General features: G+C 36.5%; 1 protein-coding gene across 1 annotated transcript in view; it reads right to left on the reverse strand.

Moving 5' to 3' along the window:
* ADAM2 (ADAM metallopeptidase domain 2) overlaps window positions 1–22,690 on the reverse strand; it is a 113,722-nt gene that overhangs the window by 88,055 nt on the left and 2,977 nt on the right. The window contains exons 2-4 of the mRNA XM_054498868.2: window positions 4,489–4,753; window positions 3,504–3,580; window positions 579–634 (exon numbers count right to left, since the gene is read on the reverse strand). Of these exons, the coding sequence (XP_054354843.2) occupies window positions 579–634; window positions 3,504–3,580; window positions 4,489–4,753 (398 nt within the window). The remainder of the gene's footprint in view (window positions 1–578; window positions 635–3,503; window positions 3,581–4,488; window positions 4,754–22,690) is intronic.

A 22,690-nucleotide genomic window follows, 5' to 3' on the forward strand; every position in this document is an offset into this window, starting at 1 on the left:
CTTCTGCTTTTGATAATTTGTAGAAATCTGTTCTCATTACCAGAAGAATCATTTCAATTTTCATTTTTCTTTATTTCTTAGTATATTGTGCTTGTTTTCCCCAAATTCATCAACTGGCCTGAGATTGAATTTGGCTAATTACAAATTTTATTTAATTTTAACATAAGTCCTTAATAAGTTGTGATAAAGTATGTAAACTAGCTTAAAATGTGTCATGATTCATGACATCCAGCAATCTGCTATGTTCTTTGAAATATACCTTGAATATAAAAGAACTTAAAAATGAGCCATATATATTTTTATGAGAGATAGAAAATTGTCAAAAGTCATCCTTTATGAGACCTCTTGGGTCACCAAATAAAAATTTGGTGCTACTGGGAACAAGAAGGAGGGGCACATACACTCTGAATTCAAGTTCTAGGTATGTATCATATAGGCTTAAATCATATGATAAGGGACGAATGAATGGCAAGAAGCCAGAAATATTTTCGAATACAAAATAATTACATTCTGGACAATTTCAAGCAAAAATTATAAGTAGAACAAAGAGAATTGATAAAATAATGATGATTACCTACTTTTGCATTAAATTCACAGTATATGGTTTCCCTTCAATTACAATTTTGTAGGATGCCTGGCAGGAGAGCACAGTAAAAATACAAAGAAAATGAGAAAAATGTTAGAAGGGATAACCATCATTTTACATTAATGATAATTACATTCTAAAACACATTCATTTAATAAAAGGAGAAAAATTAGAATTTAATGCTGATTTATTTTAATGGCATTTGACATTATAACTCTAGATTTCATAATCAAAATAATGAATAAAATAATATATATACTTTATTTGTTCATTTTGAAATGTGTATGTTGATTTTATGCCCTGCAACTTTATTGAATTCGTCTGTTTGATCTAAGAGATTTATGGTGGAGTCTGGGGTTTTCTATATATGGGATCATGTCATGTGCTAATAAAGATATTTGACTTCCTTCTGATTTTGGATACTGTTTATATCTTTATCTCTGCCCTTGATAGTACTATCAGTATTATGTTGAGAGTGGGAATCCTTGTCTTGTACCACATCTTAAAGAAAAACTCACGCCTATAATCCCAGCACTTTGAGAAGCCAAGACAGGCGGATCACGAGGTCAAGAGTTCAAGACCAGCCTGACCAACATGGTGAAACCCCATCACTACTAAAAGATACAAAAAATTAGCTGGGCATGGGGGCAGTCGCCTGTAATCCCAGATGCTGGGGAGGCTGAGACAGGAGAATCGCTTGAACCTGGGAGGCGGAGGTTGCAGTGAGCCAAGATCAAGCCATTGCACTCCAGCCTGGGTGACAAGGTGAGACTCCGCCAAAAAAAAAAAAAAAAAAAAAAGGTTTTAGTTCCTTTCCACTAATTATGATGTTAACTAAGGGTTTTTCATAACTGGCCTTAATTATATTCGGGTAACTTCCTTCTATACCTAAACTGTTAAGAGTTTTTAACCAAGAAAGGATGTTAGACTTTGTGGAATGCTTTTTCTGGGTCTCCTGGTGTCTTCATATCCACATGTGTCTATGCTCAGATTCCTTGTTCTTACAAGGACACCAGTCATATGGTATTAGAGCTATTACTTACTATTAATTACTATTCTAGTAAACTCATTTTAATTTAATTACGTCTTTATAGACTCTGCCTCCAAATATGCTTACATTGTGAGACACCAGGGGTTAGGACTTCAACAAATAAACTCTGCTTTGGATTTGGGACACCTGTTCTGAAGATTCGACTTTATAAAGCCATTTCTTATTAAAATATGTTTACTATTACCTCTTCTTCTTTTCTACCCTATTTCAGGAATGCCAAACACTCTATGCTTAAGCTTCTAATTCTGTCCTTTTCTCTTAGCCTTTCACATGTTGCATTTCATCTTTTCAGCTGTCTCTGTTCTACTCTAAATTCCTGACTTTTATATTTTCATACTGCATTTCCCACTTTTAGAAGTTACTTTCAATTATTTTTAAAAATCTAGTAATTTTAGGCCAGGCGCGGTGGCTCATGCCTGTAATCCCAGCACTTTGGGAGGCCGAGGCGGGTGGATCACGAGGTCAGGAGATCGAGACCATCCTGACTAATGGTGAAACCCCGTCTCTATTAAAAATACAAAAAAATTAGCCGGGCGTGGTGGCAGGCGCCTGTAGTCCCAGCTACTCGGGAGGCTGAGGCAGGAGAATGGTGTGAACCCAGGAGGCGGAGCTTGCAGTGAGCCAAGGTTGTGCCACTGCACTCCAGCCTGGGCAACAGAGCAAGACTCCGTCTCAAAAAAAAAAAAAAATCTAGTAATTTTAGGTTGAATAATCCTATGGTTTCTGGCCTTTATTAACTGTAATAATTCAAAATATATATTGTTTCATATTATGTTTATAGTATTTGTTGAATTAATTAGCATAATAGCCTAGTTGATTTTAAAAATACTGTTAATTCATTACTTTGTATCTGGCACTGTTCTAGGCAAGAAGAATACAGACATTAACAAAATAGACAATTTTTTCCTGATGAATTTGACAGTTGAAAATGGGCATTTTTGTTTTCACTTATTGCAAATCACCATCTTATAACAATCAAGTTATTCTTGTTTGAAATACTTCTCTCCAAATAGATTCTCTGCTTATTTTCTAATATTATTAACATCTCCATAATACTTTTACATTAAAAATCTTTCATAAAATATTGTTAAAAGCCTCATTGCTTTTTTCTATTTAAATGATTTGTTTTAGTAATAGATATATAGATATGTATTCCTTTAAAAATGATTTAAATAACATCTTAAGCTATAATGTCTGTATTAGGATGACAAATGGATATATGCTAAGGAAATGTTTGCATTTAAATTACCAGAACATCTGCTACCAAACCAAAAAAAAAATTGATTTCTCAAGAAACCACATTCCACTTCAGAAATGGATTCTAGAACTTAGTGAAAATGAAAAGAAGCTTTTAAATTCAAATTTTAAAAAGAGAGTAATAATTCTGAACTAAAATAATTTAAAATAGCATGAAAGAAAGAGTCCTAATCATTAACATATTTGCAATCAGGGCTAAAAAAATCATTAATATAACACATCATTAATTCAAGTGATCATCATCCCATATAAGCAAGCCAAGGCTTACTTAGCAACAATGACAAAAAAATTCCTCCAAATACAGCCTGAACGGTGAGTGAGAACAGAATCTCTAGAACAATCAAGCCAATGATTATTCAAAGACATCCAAGAGGAAGATAGATTCAGAAAATGGACTTGGGGCTTTGATATCCAGCGTCACTGCACCATTATTTCTGTGAAACATTGTTGATCTTGGTTCATTTTCAAAAAGGCTTTTCCATTCAGGGAAAAATTGGTATAAATATAAAATTCAACAGGTGTGCATGAATGAAAAATGGCAGATTAACTTCTTAGAAACAAAATATTTACATCATTTTGAATTTGTAAATAATGTTAGTGATTCATTACCTGCGATTCAATTCCTTCCTTTATTATTGACCGTATTTTCTCTGGAACTGTAATTTGCACAGGTAAACTATCAAAATCTGCCAAATGTGCAAAATGTTTTATTAGAACAATGCCCATCATTTCAGAGCTTGTTTTATGAGTTTTTCATCTAAATCTCTAATCTCTATTCTATACGCTTCTTCTCATTTTTGTTATCTTCCCATTTCTTTCTAAAAGTACAAGGAGGTATTTTTTTCTGTTTTTCTGTTTTTTTGTTTTTGAGACGAAGTCTCACTCTGTCGCCCAGGCCCAGGCTGGAGTGCAGTGGCGCGATCTCCGCTCACTGCAACCTCTGCCTCCCGGGTTCAAGGGATTCCCCTGCCTCAGCCTCCCCAGCAGCTGGGACTACAGGCACGCACCACCACCCCCGGCTAATTTTTTATATTTTTAGTAGAGGGGTGTTTCACCATGTTGGCCGGGATGGTCTGGATCTCCTGTCCTCGTGATACGCCTTCCTCAGCCTCCCAAAATGCTGGGATTACAGGCATGAGCCACCGCGCCCAGCCATATTTTTAAAAAAAAGAAGTAGGTATATTGCTTTAGGAGTATTGCCCTGTAGGTAGGATCTGGTAACCTTGGTCAATAGGTTCAAGCCCCTCAGGACAAATTAACTCACTCTGGACTCTTCAACTAGAGAGTACAGAAGTTGGGTCTCAACTTTCGCTGTAGTGAAAAATGCAAAGCAGGATCTGAAACTACAATTTTGAAGCATCCTCTTAAGGCCTAGGACCTCCTATCTTTCCTAGGTTTCCAGGACGTGTGGGAAAGCCCATATTCTACGTGGATTTTGGGTGGGGAAGGCGGCAATGTCGGGGATGAGCTTGGAGTTGCTGAGTTGGAAACCCCTCAGGAAAGCATCCTCCCAGGGATGTCAGTGTAACTTGGAGGCAAAGGGAGAGTAGCGCTGAGGGTCCCAAAAGGCAAGAGGAGGGGTTTTTCTACTCACTACTGTCCATCCGCAGCCCGGCGAGCCCGCTGAGCAGAAACAAGATGCGCCACATGGCTTGAAGTCCTGGGTTCCAGCCAGAATAATGGCAGTTGGTGGTTACAGGGCAGTTGGGAGCGCGAGATGATGCCCCAGCCACGCAGCCTGGAAGAGGCAGGCGGCTGGGAGAGCCCAGGTGGGCTGAGGTTGGGTGTGGTGCGCTGTGGAACGTGCGAGCTCCTGGGCCCTGTCTCTTGCAGGACAAGCACTCCACTGGACGTGATGCCTAATTAAGGCAACAACAACAATAAAATCACTTCCAACAGCTGAGGAAGAGGAAGATTCATAAACACTTCTTAAGTAAAATTTCAATTGAATATATATAAACACGTATCAGGAGTTCGAGACCAGTTTCCGCAACATGGTGAAACCCCGTCTCTACTAAAAATACAAAAAAAATTAGCCAGGCGTGGTGGCGGGTGCCTGAAATCCCAGCTACTCGGGAAGCTGAGGCAGGAGAATCGCTTGAACCTGGGAGGCGGAGGTTGCAGTGAGCAGAGATCTTACCACTGCACTCCAGCCTGGGTGAGAGAGTGAAATTCCGTCAAAAAAATAAATAAATAAATAAAAAAAAAACACCAAAAAACAATGAAACAAAAAACGAAAAAAAAGTATATAATAAATCATAAGTTCACAGGTCAATTAATATTCAAGTGAAAAAAAAAAATGTGTAACTAGTACCACGATGAAGAAATGAAAAAGAACCACCCAAATCCCCAGATTCCAACCTCACAACCATGACTTCTAAATAACCAAAGATTCGTTTTGTCTGTTTTTGAACTTTTCACAAGTAGAAGCAATCACCATGTACTCTTTCATGTTTGGGTTCTTTTAATAGGATGATTGTAATGTTCACACAAAGCAATAGTTCTGTTTTATCCTCATTGGTGTATATTACAAATTCAATAAATATAACACCACTTGTTTTTCCATTTTACTATTAATGAATATTTTGTTTATTGTTCCAGCTATTAAAAATAATATTTAGCTATAAACATTCTTCTACATGCCTTTTGGTGTAATAAGTAAGGATTTCTACTGGGTATATTTCTAGAGTGAAGTTGTCGGATCACAGGATATGTGTTGGTAAATACTTCCGACAAGTTTTCCAAGACTGTACTAATTTATACTCTCACCAGAAGTGTATGAAAATTCCACTTCGTACACATCAATGCCTACACTTGTTTTCCTCCTCTCTCTGTCCTTCATTTTAGTTATTTCTGTTTCAATTTTCATTTTCATGGTGGTTAATGAACTTTAGCACAATTTTATCTGTTTATTGCCAATTTATGTAGCTTCTTTGGTAAATGACTTTTTGAGACTTCAGTCCGTTTTCTCATTAGGTAGCCTTGTCTCTTTTTTATTGAATATACAACCTGTTGATACATTCAAGATGTGATTCCCTTGTTGGGTACAATGATTGCAAATATCTTGTATACCGGGGCTTGCTTTTTCACTTTTAATAGAGTTTTGTAGATATAAATTAGTCTTATTCAGAAATTTTATTTTATTTTAAATGTGATGAGGTTTTCAATGGTATGTATTTTATCACAGATGTTGAATTTTATCAAATGCTTTTTCTCCATAAATGATGTGATCATATAGTTTTCTCCATTTTTTGTTAACATGATAAAATTATTGATTTTCCAGTGTTAAACTTGCACTCCTGGAATATACCATATTTGGCCATGATGTATCACCCTTTCCTATTTTGTGGGTTTGATTTTCTACTATTTTGTTTTGCATTTTCGCATTCATATTAGTAGATATTTCTCTGTAATGTTCCTTCATTGTAATGAACTTACCAGCTTTTGTATCAGAGACATGCTGCCCTCATAAAAGAAATTAATAAATGTTATCTCTTCATTTAATCTTTGAAATAGTGTAATGCTGTGAATATTTATTCTTTTAATGTTTCTTAGCATTTAGAAATGGAGTGATTATGACCTGGAGTTTTCTTCATGAGAAGATTTATTTACTTTTCTATCTAATTTCTTTAAAATATTCAGTTTTTTTTCTTTTTGTGTTGGTTTGAGAAAGTTATGTTTCTGAAGGAATTTGTCCACTTCTTTGGGGTTGTTAAATTATTGACAAAAGTTGTTCATAATGCCTTCCTCTCCTCTAGCAACTTTTTAAGGTCTATAGCACCTGTAGACATATCTCTTCTTTCATTCTCAATATTGATAATTTGTGATGTTTCTCTCTATACGGGGTAAATAGGTCTTGGGATGTATAATTTTTATTAAGTTTTACAGGAACTCAGTTTTGGATTTCTTTATTTTTTTCTATTGTTTGTTTTCTGCTTTGTTGATTTTTGTTCTTGGGTTCTTTTCCTTTTTTCTACTTTGGGCATAATGTTCCTTGTCTTCTAAGATTGGAAGTTTATATTATTTATTTTAAACATTTCTTCTTTTAACCTATGCCTTTAAACTACAAATTTCCACCTATTTCCAAATTTCTATCTATTCATTGCTTTAACCTCACCATTGTAATCTCATACTTTATTTTGATATACTTTACTTTCATTAATATTCAATTCTAAATGTTTTCTAATTTTCGTCATGATTTCTTTTTGCCCCGCATGTTTAGTGGTGTGATTTAAATGCCACATATTTGAGCATGTATTAATTACTTTTTTATTGCTGTCTAACTCAATTCCATTGTGATCATAGATTGTATTCTGAATAATTTCAAGTTATTGCAATTCACTAAGAGAAAATTCATTGCCCATTATATGCTTCATTACATTGAATGTTTCGAACTTTAAAAGAATGCAGACTATTTAGTTGTGGATTATATTATCCTTTAAATGTCAACTAGATCAAGTTGGATAATACATTTTCAAATATTTTATATCCTTATTTATTTATTTATTTATTTATTATTATTATTATACTTTAGGTTTTATGGTACATGTGTGCAATGTGCAGGTTAGTTACATATGTGTACATGTGCCATGCTGGTGCGCTGCACCCACTAACTCGTCATCTAGCATTAGGTATATCTCCCAATGCTATCCCTCCCCCCTCCTCCCACCCCACAACAGGCCCCGAAGTGTGATGTTCCCCTTCCTGTGTCCATGTGTTCTCATTGTTCAATTCCCACCTATGAGTGAGAATATGCGGTGTTTGGTTTTTTGTTCTTGTGATAGTTTACTGAGAATGATGATTTCCAATTTCATCCATGTCCCTACAAAGGACATGAACTCATCGTTTTTTTGGCTGCATAGTATTCCATGGTGTATATGTGCCACATTTTCTTAATCCAGTCTATCATTGTTGGACATTTGGGTTGGTTCCAAGTCTTTGCTATTGTGAATAATGCCACAATAAACATACGTGTGCATGTGTCTTTATAGCAGCATGATTTATAGTCCTTTGGGTATATACCCAGTAATGGGATGGCTAGGTCAAATGGAATTTCTAGTTCTGGATCCCTGAGGAATCGCCACACTGACTTCCACAAGGGTTGAACTAGTTTACAGTCCCACCAACAGTGTAAAAGTGTTCCTATTTCTCCACATCCTCTCCAGCACCTGTTGTTTCCTGACTTTTTAATGATGGCCATTCTAACTGGTGTGAGATGGTATCTCATTATGGTTTTGATTTGCATTTCTCTGATGGCAAGTGATGGTGAGCACTTTTTAATGTGTTTTTTGGCTGCATAAATGTCTTCTTTTGAGAAGTGTCTGTTCATGTCCTTCGCCCACTTTTTGATGGGGTTGTTTGTTTTTTTCTTGTAAATTTGTTGGAGTTCATTGTAGATTCTGGATATTAGCCCTTTGTCAGATGAGTAGGTTGCGAAAATTTTCTCCCATTTTGTAGGTTGCCTGTTCACTCTGATGGTAGTTTCTTTTGCTGTGCAGAAGCTCTTTAGTTTAATTAAATCCCATTTGTCAAATTTGGCTTTTGTTGCCATTGCTTTTGGTGTTTTAGACATGAAGTCCTTGCCCATGCCTATGTCCTGAATGGTATTGCCTAGGTTTTCTTCTAGGGTTTTTATGGTTTCAGGTCTAACGTTTAAGTCTTTAATCCATCTTGAATTGATTTTTGTATAAGGTGTAAGGAAGGGATCCAGTTTCAGCTTTCTCCATATGGCTAGCCAGTTTTCCCAGCACCATTTATTAAATAGGGAATCCTTTCCCCATTTCTTGTTTTTCTCAGGTTTGTCAAAGATCAGATAGTTGTAGATATGCAGCATTATTTCTGACGGCTCTGTTCTGTTCCATTGATCTATATCGCTGTTTTGGTACCAGTACCATGCTGTTTTGGTTACTGTAGCCTTGTAGTATAGTTTGAAGTCAGGTAGTGTGATGCCTCCAGCTTTGTTCTTTTGGCTTAGGATTGACTTGGTGATGCGGGCTCTTTTTTGGTTCCATATGAACTTTAAAGTAGTTTTTTCAAATTCTGTGAAGAAAGTCATTGGTAGCTTGATGGGGATGGCATTGAATCTGTAAATTACCTTGGGCAGTATGGCCATTTTCACAATATTGATTCTTCCTACTCATGAGCATGGAATGTTCTTCCATTTGTTTGTATCCTCTTTTATTTCCTTGAGCAGTTTGTAGTTCTCCTTGAAGAGGTCCTTCACATTCCTTGTAAGTTGGATTCCTAGGTATTTTATTCTCTTTGAAGCAATTGTGAATGGGAGTTCACTCATGATTTGGCTCTCTGTTTGTCTGTTATTGGTGTATAAGAATGCTTGTGATTTTTGTACATTGATTTTCTATCCTGAGACTTTGCTGAAGTTGCTTATCAGCTTAAGGAGATTTTGGGCTGAGACAATGGGGTTTTCTAGATATACAATCATGTTGTCTGCAAACAGGGACAATTTGACTTCCTCTTTTCCTAATTGAATACCCTTTATTTCCTTCTCCTGCCTAATTGCCCTGGCCAGAACTTCCAACACTATGTTGAATAGAAGTGGTGAGAGAGGGCATCCCTGTCTTGTGGCAGTTTTCAAAGGGAATGCTTCCAGTTTTTGCCCATTCAATATGATATTGGCTGTGGGTTTGTCATAGATAGCTCTTATTATCTTGAGATACGTCCCATCAATACCTAATTTATTGAGAGTTTTTAGCCTGAAGAGTTGTTGAATTTTGTCAAAGGCCTTTTCTGCATCTATTGAGATAATCATGTGGTTTTTGTCTTTGGTTCTGTTTATATGCTGGATTACGTTTATTGATTTGCATATATTGAAAAAGCCTTGCATCCCAGGGATGAAGCCCACTTGATCATGGTGGATAAGCTTTTTGATGTGCTGCTAGATTCTGTTTGCCAGTATTTTATTGAGGATTTTTGCATCAATATTCATCAAGGATGAACCAAAATTCTCTTTTTTTTTGTGTCTCTGCCCGGCTTTGGTATCAGGATGATGCTGGCCTTATAAAATGAGTTAGGGAGGATTCCATCTTTTTCTGTTGATTGGAATAGTTTCAGAAGGAATGGTACCAGCTCCTCCTTGTACCTCTGGTAGAATTTGGCTGTGAACCCATCTGGTCCTGGACTTTTTTTGATTGGTAAGCTATTGATTATTGCCACAATTTCAGCTCCTGTTATTGGTCTATTCAGAGATTCAACTTCTTCCTGGTTTAGTCCTGGGAGGGTGTATGTGTTGAGGAATTTATCCATTTCTTCTAGATTTTCTAGTTTATTTGCATAGAGGTGTTTGTAGTATTCTCTGATGGTAGTTTGTATTTCTGTGGGATCGGTGGTGATATCCCCTTTATCATTTTTTATTGCATCTATTTGATTCTTCTCTCTTTTTTTCTTTATTAATCTTGCTAGCGGTCTATCAATTTTGTTGATCCTTTCAAAAAACCAGCTCCTGGATTCATTAATTTTTTGAAGGGTTTTTTGTGTCTCTATTTCCTTCAGTTCTGCTCTGATTTTAGTTATTTCTTGCCTTCTGCTAGCTTTTGAATGTGTTTGCTCTTGCTTTTCTAGTTCTTTTAATTGTGATGTTAGGGTGTCAATTTTGGATCTTTCCTGCTTTCTCTTATGGGCATTTAGTGCTATAAATTTCCCTCTAGACCCTGCTTTGAATGCATCCCAGAGATTCTGGTATGTTGTGTCTTGGTTCTCGTTAGTTTCAAAGAACATCTTTATTTCTGCCTTCATTTCGTTATGTACCCAGTAGTCATTCGGGAGCAGGTTGTTCAGTTTCCATGTAGTTGATCGCTTTTGAGTGAGATTCTTAATCCTGAGTTCTAGCTTGATTGCACTGTGATCTGAGAGATAGTTTGTTATGATTTCTGTTCTTTTACATTTACTGAGGAGAGCTTTACTTCCAAGTATGTGGTCAATTTTAGAATAGGTGTGGTGTGGTGCTGAAAAAAATGTATATTCTGTTGATTTGGGGTGGAGAGTTCTGTAGATGTCTATTAGATCCGCTTGGTGCAGAGCTGAGTTCAATTCTTGGATATCCTTGTTGACTTTCTGTCTCTTTGATCTGTCTAATGTTGACAGTGGGGTGTTAAAGTCTCCCATTATTAATGTGTGGGAGTCTAAGTCTCTTTGTAGATCACTCAGGACTTGCTTTATGAATCTGGATGCTCCTGTATTGGATGCATATATATTTAGGATAGTTAGCTCTTCTTGTTGAATTAATCCCTTTACCATTATGTAATGGCCTTCTTTGTCTCTTTTGATCTTTGTTGGTTTAAAGTCTGTTTTATCAGAGACTAGGATTGCAACCCCTGCCTTTTTTTGTTTTCCATTTGCTTGGTAGATCTTCCTCCATCCTTTTATTTTGAGCCTATGTGTGTCTCTGCACATGAGATGGGTTTCCTGAATACAGCACACTGATGGGTCTTGAGTCTTTATTCAATTTGCCAGTCTGTGTCTTTTAATTGGAGCATTTAGTCCATTTACATTTAAGGTTAATATTGTTATGTGTGAATTTGATCCTGTCATTATGATGTTAGCTGGTTATTTTGCTCGTTAGTTGATGCAGTCTCTTCCTAGTCTCCATGGTCTTTACATTTTGGCATGATTTTGCAGTGGCTGGTACCGGTTGTACCTTTCCATGTTTAGCGCTTCCTTCAAGAGCTCTTTTAGGGCTGGCCTGGTGGTGACAAAATCTCTCAGCATTTGCTTGTCTGTAAAGTATTTTATTTCTCCTTCACTTATGAAGCTTAGTTTGGCTGGATATGAAATTCTGGGTTGAAAATTCTTTTCTTTAAGAATGTTGAATATTGGCCCCCACTCTCTTCTGGCTTGTAGAGTTTCTGCCGAGAGATCTGCTGTTAGTCTGATGGGGTTCCCTTTGAGGGTAACCCGACCTTTCTCTCTGGCTGCCCTTAACATTTTTTCCTTCATTTCAACTTTGGTGAATCTGACAATTATGTGTCTTGGAGTTGCTCTTCTCGAGGAGTATCTTTGTGGCGTTCTCTGTATTTCCTGAATCAGAATGTTGGCCTGCCTTGCTAGATTGGGGAAGTTCTCCTGGATAATATCCTGCAGAGTGTTTTCCAACTTGGTTCCATTCTCCCCGTCACTTTCAGGTACACCAACCAGATGTAGATTTGGTCTTTTCACATAGTCCCACATTTCTTGAAGGCTTTGCTCGTTTCTTTTTATTCTTTTTTCTCTAAACTTCCCTTCTCACTTCGTTTCATTCATTTCATCTTCCATGGCTGATACCCTTTCTTCCATTTGATCGCATCAGCTCCTGAGGCTTCTGCATTCTTCACATAGTTCTCGAGCCTTGGCTTTGAGCTCCATCAGCTCCTTTAAGCACTTCTCTGTATTGGTTCTTCTAGTTATAATTCTTCTAAATTTTTTTCAAAGTTTTCAACTTCTTTGCCTTTGGTTTGAATATCCTCCCATTCCTCGGAGTAATTTAATTGTCTGAAGCCTTCTTCTCTCAGCTCGTCAAAGTCATTCTCCGTCCAGCTTTGTTCCATTGCTGGTGAGGAACTGCGTTCCTTTGGAGGAGGAGAGGTACTCTGCTTTTTAGAGTTTCCAATTTTTCTGCTCTGTTTTTTCCCCATCTTTGTGGTTTTATCTACTTTTGGTCTTTGATGATGGTGATGTACAGATGGGTTTTTGGTGCAGATGTCCTTTCTGTTAGTTTTCCTTCTAACAGACAGGACCCTCAGCTGCAGGTCTGTTGGAATACCCGGCTGGCCATGTGAGGTGTCAGTCTGCCCCTGCTGGGGGGTGCCTCCCAGTTAGGCTGCACGGGGGTCAGGGGTCAGGGACCCCCTTGAGGAGGCAGTCTGCCCATTCTCAGATCTCCAGCTGCGTGCTGGGAGAACCACTGCTCTCCTCAAAGCTGTCAGACAGGGACATTTAAGTCTGCAGAGGTTACTGCTGTCTTTTGGTTTGTCTGTGCCCTGCCCCCAGAGGTGAAGCCTACAGAGGCAGGCAGTCCTCCTTGAGCTGTGGTGGGCTCCACCCAGTTCAAACTTCCAGGCTGCTTTGTTTACCTAAGCGAGCCTGAGCAATGGTGGGCGCCCCTCCCCCAGCCTCGCTGCCGACTTGCTGTTTGATCTCAGACTGCTGTGCTAGCAATCAGCGAGACTCCGTGGGCGTAGGACCCTCTGAGCTAGGTGCGGGCTATAATCTCCTGGTGCACCGTTTCCTAAGCCCGTCGGAAAAGCACAGTATTTGGGTGGAAGTGGCCCGATTTTCCAGGTGCCGTCTGTCACCCCTGGAAAGGGAACTCCCTGACCCCTTGCACTTCCCAAGTGAGGCAATGCCTCGCCCCTGCTTCGGCTGGCACACGGTGTGCTCACCCACTCACCTGTGCCCACTGTCTGGCACTCCCTAGTGAGATGAACACGGTACCTCAGATGGAAATGCAGAAATCACCCGTCTTCTGCGTCGCTCGCGCTGGGAGCTGTAGACCGGAGCTGTTCCTATTCAGCCATCTTGGCTCCTCCCCTATTTTATATCCTTATTAATTCTTGTTCTTTTATTATGTCCACCTAAGAATACTTTTCTATTTTTCCTTTGTGTTTTATCAATTTTTAATTATCGTATTTTGAAGATAAGTTATTTTTCAAAAACTCATTTAGGGATGTTTTGTCTTCCTGAGGAAGTGAACTTATGTCATTATAATGCCACTCTTTGCCCATACTGGCTTTTTGCCATTAAGCTTATTTTATCTAACACTTCCACAGCCAGATTTTTAAAAAAATAATTAGAATCCACTTGGGATATTTTACAAAAATATTTCACTTTAAAGTCATGTCCTTAAAGTATGTGTGTGTGTGTTTGTGTATAAATAACATACAGATTTTTAAATTCAGTCTGATGATCTTGACTTTAATTGAAGTATTAGGTCCATTTCCTTACAGTAATTACAGACATGTTAAGTTTACGTCTCTCACCTGCTAGTAGTTTTCTATTGTTTTCCTACTAGTTGTCTGGTCTTTTATTTTTACTTTCTTACCTCTTTTGGATAATGGAAGCGCTTTAAATTTAATTTCACCTGGTCTGTTTAATTTTTGAATATACTATTTGTTCTTTTGGGGGTTTTTAGTGTTTAGAGATTATATTATATATCTTCAACATATTGCATTCCACGTACCCATAATAAACAAAGTAAGAATATTGCAATAAGATAATTCAATTTAATTTAATTTTTATAGCCACATATTTTACATATATACATATATGTATAATTAATAGGCTTTTTTGGGCTGTTCTAGGTTCAGAAAAATACCCAGTGGAAAACACAGGGTTGTCACATATCCTTAACCCCACATGCACAGCATCTCCCACTGTCAACATCCTATATCAGTATGGTACATTTGTTAAAATCCGTGAACGTTGTACACATGGATACATCCTTAACAACCAAATCCATAGCTTACATTATGGGTGACTCTTTGTGTTGTACATTCTATGAGTTTTGACAAAAGTGTAATGATGTGCATCTATCATTATAGTGCCAATCAAAATTGTTTTCTTGCTCTGTGCTCCAATCATGCATCCTTCTCTTCTCTCTGATCACTGATTTTTTTACTGTTTCCATAATTTAGCCTCTTTCAGAATGTAATAATGGAATCACCAGTAGTATAGCCTTTTCATTTTGGCTCCTTTCACTTAGAAATTTAAGGTTCCTGGCCAGGTGCAGTGGCTCACACCTGTAATCCCAGCACTTTGGGAGGCTGAGGTGGGAGGATCACCTGAGGTCAGGAGTTTGAGACTATCCTGGTCAAAATGGTGAAACCCCATCTCTACTAAAAATACAAAAATTAGCCAGGAGTGGTGGTGGGCACCTGTAATCCCAGCTACTGGGGAGGCTGAGGCAGGAGAATCACTTGAACCTGGGAGGCAGAGGTTGCAGTGAGCCGAGATCATGCCAACACTCCAGCCTGGGCAACAGAATGAGACTCCATCTCAAAAAAAAAAAAAAAACAAAAAAGAAAAGAAATTTAAGGTTCTTTCACTTTTTTTCATGATTTGATAGCTCATTTCCTTTTAGTGTTGAATATTTCATTGTATGGGATTTATTACTGTATCTACATCTCTATCACAAAATGTTATGTTGCTATTTTATTTACTGAAATAATTTCAGTATCAATTTTTACAGGTCTTATGTTTACACAGAGAAATTCTCTCTGCTCTTAGCTTATAAAAATTGTTTTTAATTTTGTCTTCATTTCTGAAGTGTATTCCTGATGGCTATAACATTCTACATTGACAGGTTTTTTTTTCCTGGTATCTTAAGCATTTCATCCCAGTGATTTTTGCCTTCCATTGCTTCTAATGAGAACTAGATTTTGCCTTCTGTTACTTCTAACATCACACTTCATGTTGTTCCCCCCAAAATTTTTCCTGGGCTTGTTTTAAATAATTTCTCTTTATATTTGGTTATCAGCAGTTTGACGGTGATATGCCTAGATGGGCAATTCCTTTATATTGGTTATCTCAGAATGTGAAGTGTTTTCTGGGTTTGTGAATTTTTATCTTTTATCCATTTTTAAAACTCTCAAATATTTTCTCTTTATATATTTCCCTATCTTATTTTCTCTGCTCCTCATATTGTGAGTCTGATTATATTAGATTAAATCATTTTATAGTTTCCCAGGATCTGAAATTCTGCTCTGCTTTTTAAATTATTTTCTTTTCATGTTTTAGTTTGAAAAATTATAGTAATAGTCTCTGCATTAGGAAAATATAATCTTCCAGTTGGTCCTCAGCTTATGATTGTGAATGTGTTATCAAATCTAGCATAATGATGGTTCAAGAAAGTATTATGGGTATGCTCATAAAGCACAGAAATAGAGAGGGGAAAGAGCTTATTTAGATAAATAATGACAAATACTTCCCATATTTGGAGAAAGATGTAAATCAAAGTAGATGAAACTCGAGATTATCCAAGCAAATCCAATCCAAACAATACTAAATCAAGACTTATTATAATCAAACTGTCAAAAATTAAAAAGATCCAAAAAGTAGCCAGAGAAAGGAAGCATATCACACACAAAAGAAATCCACATTGCCTATCAGATTTCTCAGCAGCAGGCCAGGAAAATAATGAGATGATACATTCAGAGCACTGCCAGAAAGAAAAAAACAATAAACAAAACCTGTCAATCAGGAACACTTCACTAGGCAGAGCTATACTTCAGAAATAAAGAAGAGATAAAGACTTTACCATACAAGCAAACCTAAATGAGTTTATCAATACTAGCCCAATCTTATAAGAAATACTAAAGGAAATTCCTCAGGATGAAAAAATAAAGAGGCTAATTAGTAACATACAGAAAAGTATAAAACTCACTGATAAGAGTAAGTACGCAGTCAAATTAGGAATACTGGAATACAGCGATGGTGGTGTGTAAATTATATATCTCTTTATTAGGAAGGTTAAAAGAGAAAACCTACAAAAAATAATAACTATAATAATTGGTTAAGAGGAAAGCAATATAAAAGAATGTAAACTCTGGCATCAAAAACATATGTAGGGGGAATAAAAAGGTAGGGTTTTTAATGCAATCAAAGTTAAGTTGTTACCAGCTTAAAATAGGCTATTATAACTGGATGATGTTTTATGTAAGCCTCACGGTAACCACAAATCAAAAACCAAGAGTGGATACACAAAATGTTAAAAAAGTAAGACATTAAAGCATATCTGTTTTAATCTGTTTTCTGTTGCTGTAACAGAATACCATAGACTGGGTAATGAATAGGAGAGGTTTATTGAACTCACAGTGCTGGAGGCTTGAGAAGTCCTAGAATATGATGCTGGCATATGGTGAGGTCCTTTCTGTGCATCATGACATGGCAGGAGGCATCACATTGAGAGACAGAGCAAGCACCCTAGTTCAGGTCTCTGCTTCTTCTTATAAAGCCACAAATACCGTCATGGAGAATCCATCCTGATGACCTCACCTAATCCTAATTACCATCCAAAGGCACGACCTCCAAAAACCATCAACATTTAAATTTTGGAATTTCATTTCCAAAACAGGAAATTTGGGGAACACATTCAAACCACAGCAATATTATGACAGAAAACATGATCACAAAGGGAGACAGTGAGAGAGGAAGAAAGAAAGAATCTACATTTAAAAAATACAGAAAACAATTAGCAAAGCAGAAATATATAAAGAATTGTTACAAGTCAACAAAAAAGAAAAATAAGCCAATAAAAATGGGTAAAGTACTTCAACACATATTTCTCCAAAGGTGATATATTATCAATGACTAATGACCCCATGAAAAGATGCTCAAGATCATTACTAATTAGATCATTAGTCATTAGGCATTAGAGAAACAAAATCCAAAACCATAATGAGATATTGCTTCACAAGCACTATAAATAATCAATAAAATGGAAAATAAGTATTGGCAAGGATTAGAAGAATCCAAACTCTTCAAACACTGATGATGGGAATGTTAAATGGCACAGTTCCTTTGGAAATTAGTCTGGAAGTTCCTCAAAGAGATGAAAAATAGTTTGTCATATTGCCCAAAAATTCCACTCCTAGATATATACCTAAGAAAAATAACAACATATGTTCATTTAAGAACTTGAACACAAATGTTCACAGCATGATTATTCATAATATCCAAAAGGTGGAAACAGATCAAATGTCCATCAACTGCTGAACAGATTAATATAATGTTGCTTGTTCATTCAATAGGACTTCAGTCAATAAAATGGAATGAATTACTAATAATGTTAACCTGGATAGATCTTATAAACATCATGTTACATAATTTCATTCATAAGGGAAAGTCCTTTCTAAAAGGCCCTGCCTCTTAATACTATCACACTGGGGATTAAGTTTCAACATATTAATTGTGAGGAGACACAAACATTCAGATAATTGCATTGGTGTTTGGTGTAGCTGTTTCTTCTTTTTTTCTTTGCTTTTTCTCTTTCTCTTTTTCTTTTTCTTTTGACAATTTGCATGAAATAATCTTTTTCCATTCTTTTACTTTCAACCTATTTGTGTCTGAATTTAAATTCTATTTCTTATAGAGAGCATATAGTTGGATTTTATTTATTTATTTTTCTAATCTCTTCCTCTTGATTGGTGAGTTTGAATTATTGATTGACATATAATACAATTGCTGATGAGGTTAAGATTTAACTCTATCATTTTGCTTTTTTTTTGGTATGTGTTTAAGATATTTTCCCTCTATTCATTTATAACTCTTTTTTTTTTTTTGGTCAAATAGATATTTTCTAGTATACCATAATAATTCCCTCGTTACTTCTTTTAACATATATTTTTGAATATTTTTGTAATAGGTCCCCTGAGAATTAAAATTAACACATTAATTTATAACAATATAGTTCAGATTAACACCAACTTAATTTCAGTTGTATACAACAATTTTGCTCTTAATATAGCCCCATTTCTCTCTCCTCCTCTCCTTTGGATTTTATTGCCAAATAAAATACATATTTATACACCACCCAAAATATATTTATAATCAATGCTTTTGAAATTGTCTTTTAAATCAGATAAAATAAAAAGCATTACAAACAAAAATGTATTTATACTATAAATTTTGTTACCTACACATTTACCATTATCTCCTGTCTTTATTTCTTCACGTGGATTTTTGTTACTCTCTAGTATCCTTTCATTTCAACTTGAAGGACTTTCTTTAGTATACCTTGTAGGGTAAGTCTGCAAGAAACAAATTTCTTTTTTGTTGTTTATATGAAGATGTCATTATTATCATTTTTGAAGGAAAGATTTGCAAGATGTTGAATTTTTGTTGACATAGTTTATTTTTCAGCACTTTGAGTATGGCACCCAATTATCTCTAGATTCCATGGTATACGATGAAATCATCTTTGAATCTTACTGAAGATCTTCTACAAATGATGAGTTGCTTCCTTCTTGCTACTTTCAAGATTATGTATCTCTGGCTTTTGACGTTTCATTACTACGCGTTAGGTATGGATGACTTGAGTTTATCCTTCTTGGAGTTTTTTGAGCCTCCTAAGTGTGTAGATTATTGTTTCTCATCAAATGTGGAAGTTTTCAGACCTTATTTCTTCAAATATTCTTTATGCCTTTTTATCTCTTCCTGCTCTTTTGGGACTACCATTGTATGTCACAGGTCTGTGAAATTGTCATTTTTTCCATTCCTCACCTAAATTTCTTCAATTGATGTCTCTTTCAATTCTTTCTTTGCTTTGAAACAAAAGCAACAAATACTGCATGTTCTCTTAGAGTTGGGAGCTAAATATTGGGTACACAGGGAAATAAAGATAGGAACAACGGGCCCCAGGGAATACAAGAATGGGAAGGGAGGAAGGGAGGGAGACCAGGGTTGAAAAACTACCTATTGGATAATATGCCCACTTCATGATTGACAGGTTCAATCATACTCCAAACCCCAACACTGCACAGTATACCTTTGGAACTAACTTACACATGTGCCCCCAAGATCTACAATAAAAGTTCATTTAAAAAAAGAAATGGGGAAGCATATTTTTATTTAAATAAATAAATACATTCACTGCTTCTCTCCTGCCTGCTCAAAGCTGTTGTGGAGCCTTTCTAGTTAATTTTTTCTTTGAGTTATTATACTTTTTAGCCCCAGAATTTCTTTTTTGATTATTTTTTATAATGTCTATTCTTTTCTTGATATTCTCTATTTGGTAAGTCATCATTTTCATACTTTCTTTTAATTATTTAGACATGATTTCTTTTAGATCTTTGAATATAATTAAAATCGATTTCATGTCTTTGTCTAGCAAGATCAACATTTAGGATTCCTAGGGGAAAGTTTCTATTGCTTGTTTCTTTCTTGTGTATGGACCATAATTTTTCTGTATGTCTCATAAATTTTGCTGAAAATAGAACATTCCAAATGATATCATACAGAACTCTGGAAGTCAGATTCTTCCTTCCTCCTAAGGATTACTATGACTTCTGCTTGTTATTAATGGTTGTTTAGAAGCTTTCCTCAAATCATTCTGCAAAGTCTGTATCCATTGTTGTGTGCAGTCACTGAAGTCTCTACTCAGATTCGTGGTCAGTTAATAATTAGACAGAGCTTATTTTAAATGTCTGGTGCCAACAAGCCTCCCAATGGGCTCTGTGTGCCTACTCTGTCATATCTTCAACACTGAACCAAACAGGTGAAAATCTTCCTAGCCTTCACTGCTTGCTTGCTCAGAGCTTCAAGGTCAGCCAGAGATAAGAGTTTAGGGCCTTCTCTTGGTCTCAGGTAACTTCTGTGCATGTGGATGGCTCTACACATCCTTGTTGCCTTTTAGAGTTTAGGTTTTCAAAGCTTCTGTGAATATCTCACTCCCCAGTGCCTTCTGTTAAATATTTTGGTCTGGCTGTTGTTTGTTCAAACTGTTATCCATTGCCTCAGGCAGCTGAAAATTTAAAACACTTGCCTGTAAATTGCTTTTTACAAAGGATCCTGGGAAGAAAAGCTTTTCGTATACACATTCTAGTTCTGAGTCAATCTAATACAAGCATTCTTGCAAGTGGAGTCTTCTGGAGAATGACCAATCAGGTCAAATAATGTCACTTCTTTTAGGGTGAGGCTTTCAAAGAGCTCCATGTTTGTTGTGCTTCCTCCAATGCTTACCAGGCTGCACTAGAAATGCAGGCTGTTATTTTTCAAGGACATTGTAGATCTGGAGAGTGATAGATAGGCTAGGACAAATTAAAATACCATAAAGTTTACTGTTCTTACTGAGATTTAGCTGTTTGTCTTGAATAAATATTATCTGGGTGGCTGCAAGCGTTTGAATTTCCAGAGTTATGAAAAAGTGGATTCTGAGAAATTTTGACATTTGCTTATTGCTTATAGAGAAGAGAATTTTCAAAGATTAATATACCACCACTTCTGATGATGCCCTATAGTCATGTAGAACTATTTTTTAAACTCTATATAGATCAGGGCACATAACAAAGCTGTTCTGTTATTTTCACCATTATTGAAAGTTATGTTTTATGCACAATTCAATGTGAATAAATATGAATCTGTATTTTTTGCCTTTCCTTTCTTAGACATACAGTCTTCTTTTTCTGGAGTATGAAATTTAAATGTACTTTTGTATTTACCTCAAAAACTCAAGCTCTAATGAATCATATATCACTATCATGAATAGTAATAGGTCTCTAACCCAATAGTTTAAGGAAAACATAGATTTATTAACATTTATTGAGAAGTGCAAACAACTCAAAAGTTTGGGCAGACCAATTATTATGCAATTTACCTTACTCTAATTCTTTAAGAGTTTCCCCATTGATTGCTGAATACCCGTTGTGTCTTTCCTTCAGTTACCCTGGAGGAACCATGTATGAATAAGTGTCGTTCTGTTTTGAAGGGGGTCTCCCCTAGGTCTGGTCTGACCTTTGGTAGTCAATTAAATTTAGACATAAATGCTCCTTCTTTAGATTTGGATCTCCTGTTAAGAAACCTGCTGGGTTGAGCAAATTATTAGTAGTTAAAGTTAAATCATCTTTTTCTAGCAAAATAGGCTTGTATTTCAGGATTCTGGAGTCAGCAAGCCACCTCCCAGCTTTTTGATTTAGTATTGCTCTAACTCGGTGGGGTGTGCTTACAGTTAACTTTCCCTTAAAAGTTAACTTTCTGCTTTCTTCGACTAATATTGCCATAGCGGCAACAGATTGAATGCATTGAGGTCACTCACAAGTTAACAGGGTCTAAAACATTTGATAAGAAGGCCACAGGCTGCTGGTGGCCACTGAGTTCTTGGATAAGCATTTCTATAGCCACTCCATTATTTACATCAACAAAAAAATGAAAGGGCTTTTCTAGAGAAGGCAAAGCTAAAACTGGGGCAGTCATAAGTCTTTCTTTCAATTCCTCAATTTGGTCGACTTCCTCAGAAGTTCACAGGAGATGGTCTGATTTTTCTTGAGTAAGCTTCTGGTATAGCAGCTTACTGTGTAAGGTATATGAGCCAATCCATAAGCAGCAGTATCCAACTAATCCTATAAACTTTCTGAGCTCATGCTTAATTTGAGGCAAGGGTAAAACACGATGCCTTCAACTCACTCCAGCCCTATTCTCCACTTGCCTGCACTTATTAAATGGCCTAAATATTTGACCTCAGGTTCTACATACTGAAGCTTTTTCTTTGAGACTCATAACCACTCAGAAAGTAGATGATCAAGGGTATATATGGAAAAACTGGTTACTTTTTCTACATCCTCTCCTGATATGAGTATATCATCAACATACTGGAGCATGCATATGTGCTTTGGAACAGAAACCTTTTCTAGCATTTATTCTAGACTCTGACTAAACAGGTTGGGTGTGTCTGTGAACCCTTGGGGCAAAACTGTTCACTGATACTGTGGTTTTCACCCTTACTGGAGGTCTTCCCACTCAAAGGCGAATATGTCTTGGCTATTTTCAGCTAGGGGGCATGCCCAAAAAGCATCTTTTAAGTCTATTACAGTAAACCATTGATGATTATATGGAATTTTACTGAGAATAAGTGTAAGGGTTAGGGACAACGGGGTGAGTGGTTTGGACTATTTGGTTGGCAGTTCTAAGATTTTGTACTAACTGGTATGATCTGTCTGATTTCTTGATGGGCAGTATTGGGGTGTTATAAGGAGACATACAAGGCTCAAGAAGTCCATTTTTTATGAGACTTTGAATTATGGGCTTTAACCTGATCCGTCCTTCTAAAGGGACAGGGTATTGCTTCCTCCTCACCACTTCCTCTGGGGTTTTTA

This window comes from Pongo pygmaeus, chromosome 7 (assembly GCF_028885625.2).
Source record: "Pongo pygmaeus isolate AG05252 chromosome 7, NHGRI_mPonPyg2-v2.0_pri, whole genome shotgun sequence".
Taxonomy (NCBI): Eukaryota; Metazoa; Chordata; class Mammalia; order Primates; family Hominidae; genus Pongo; species Pongo pygmaeus.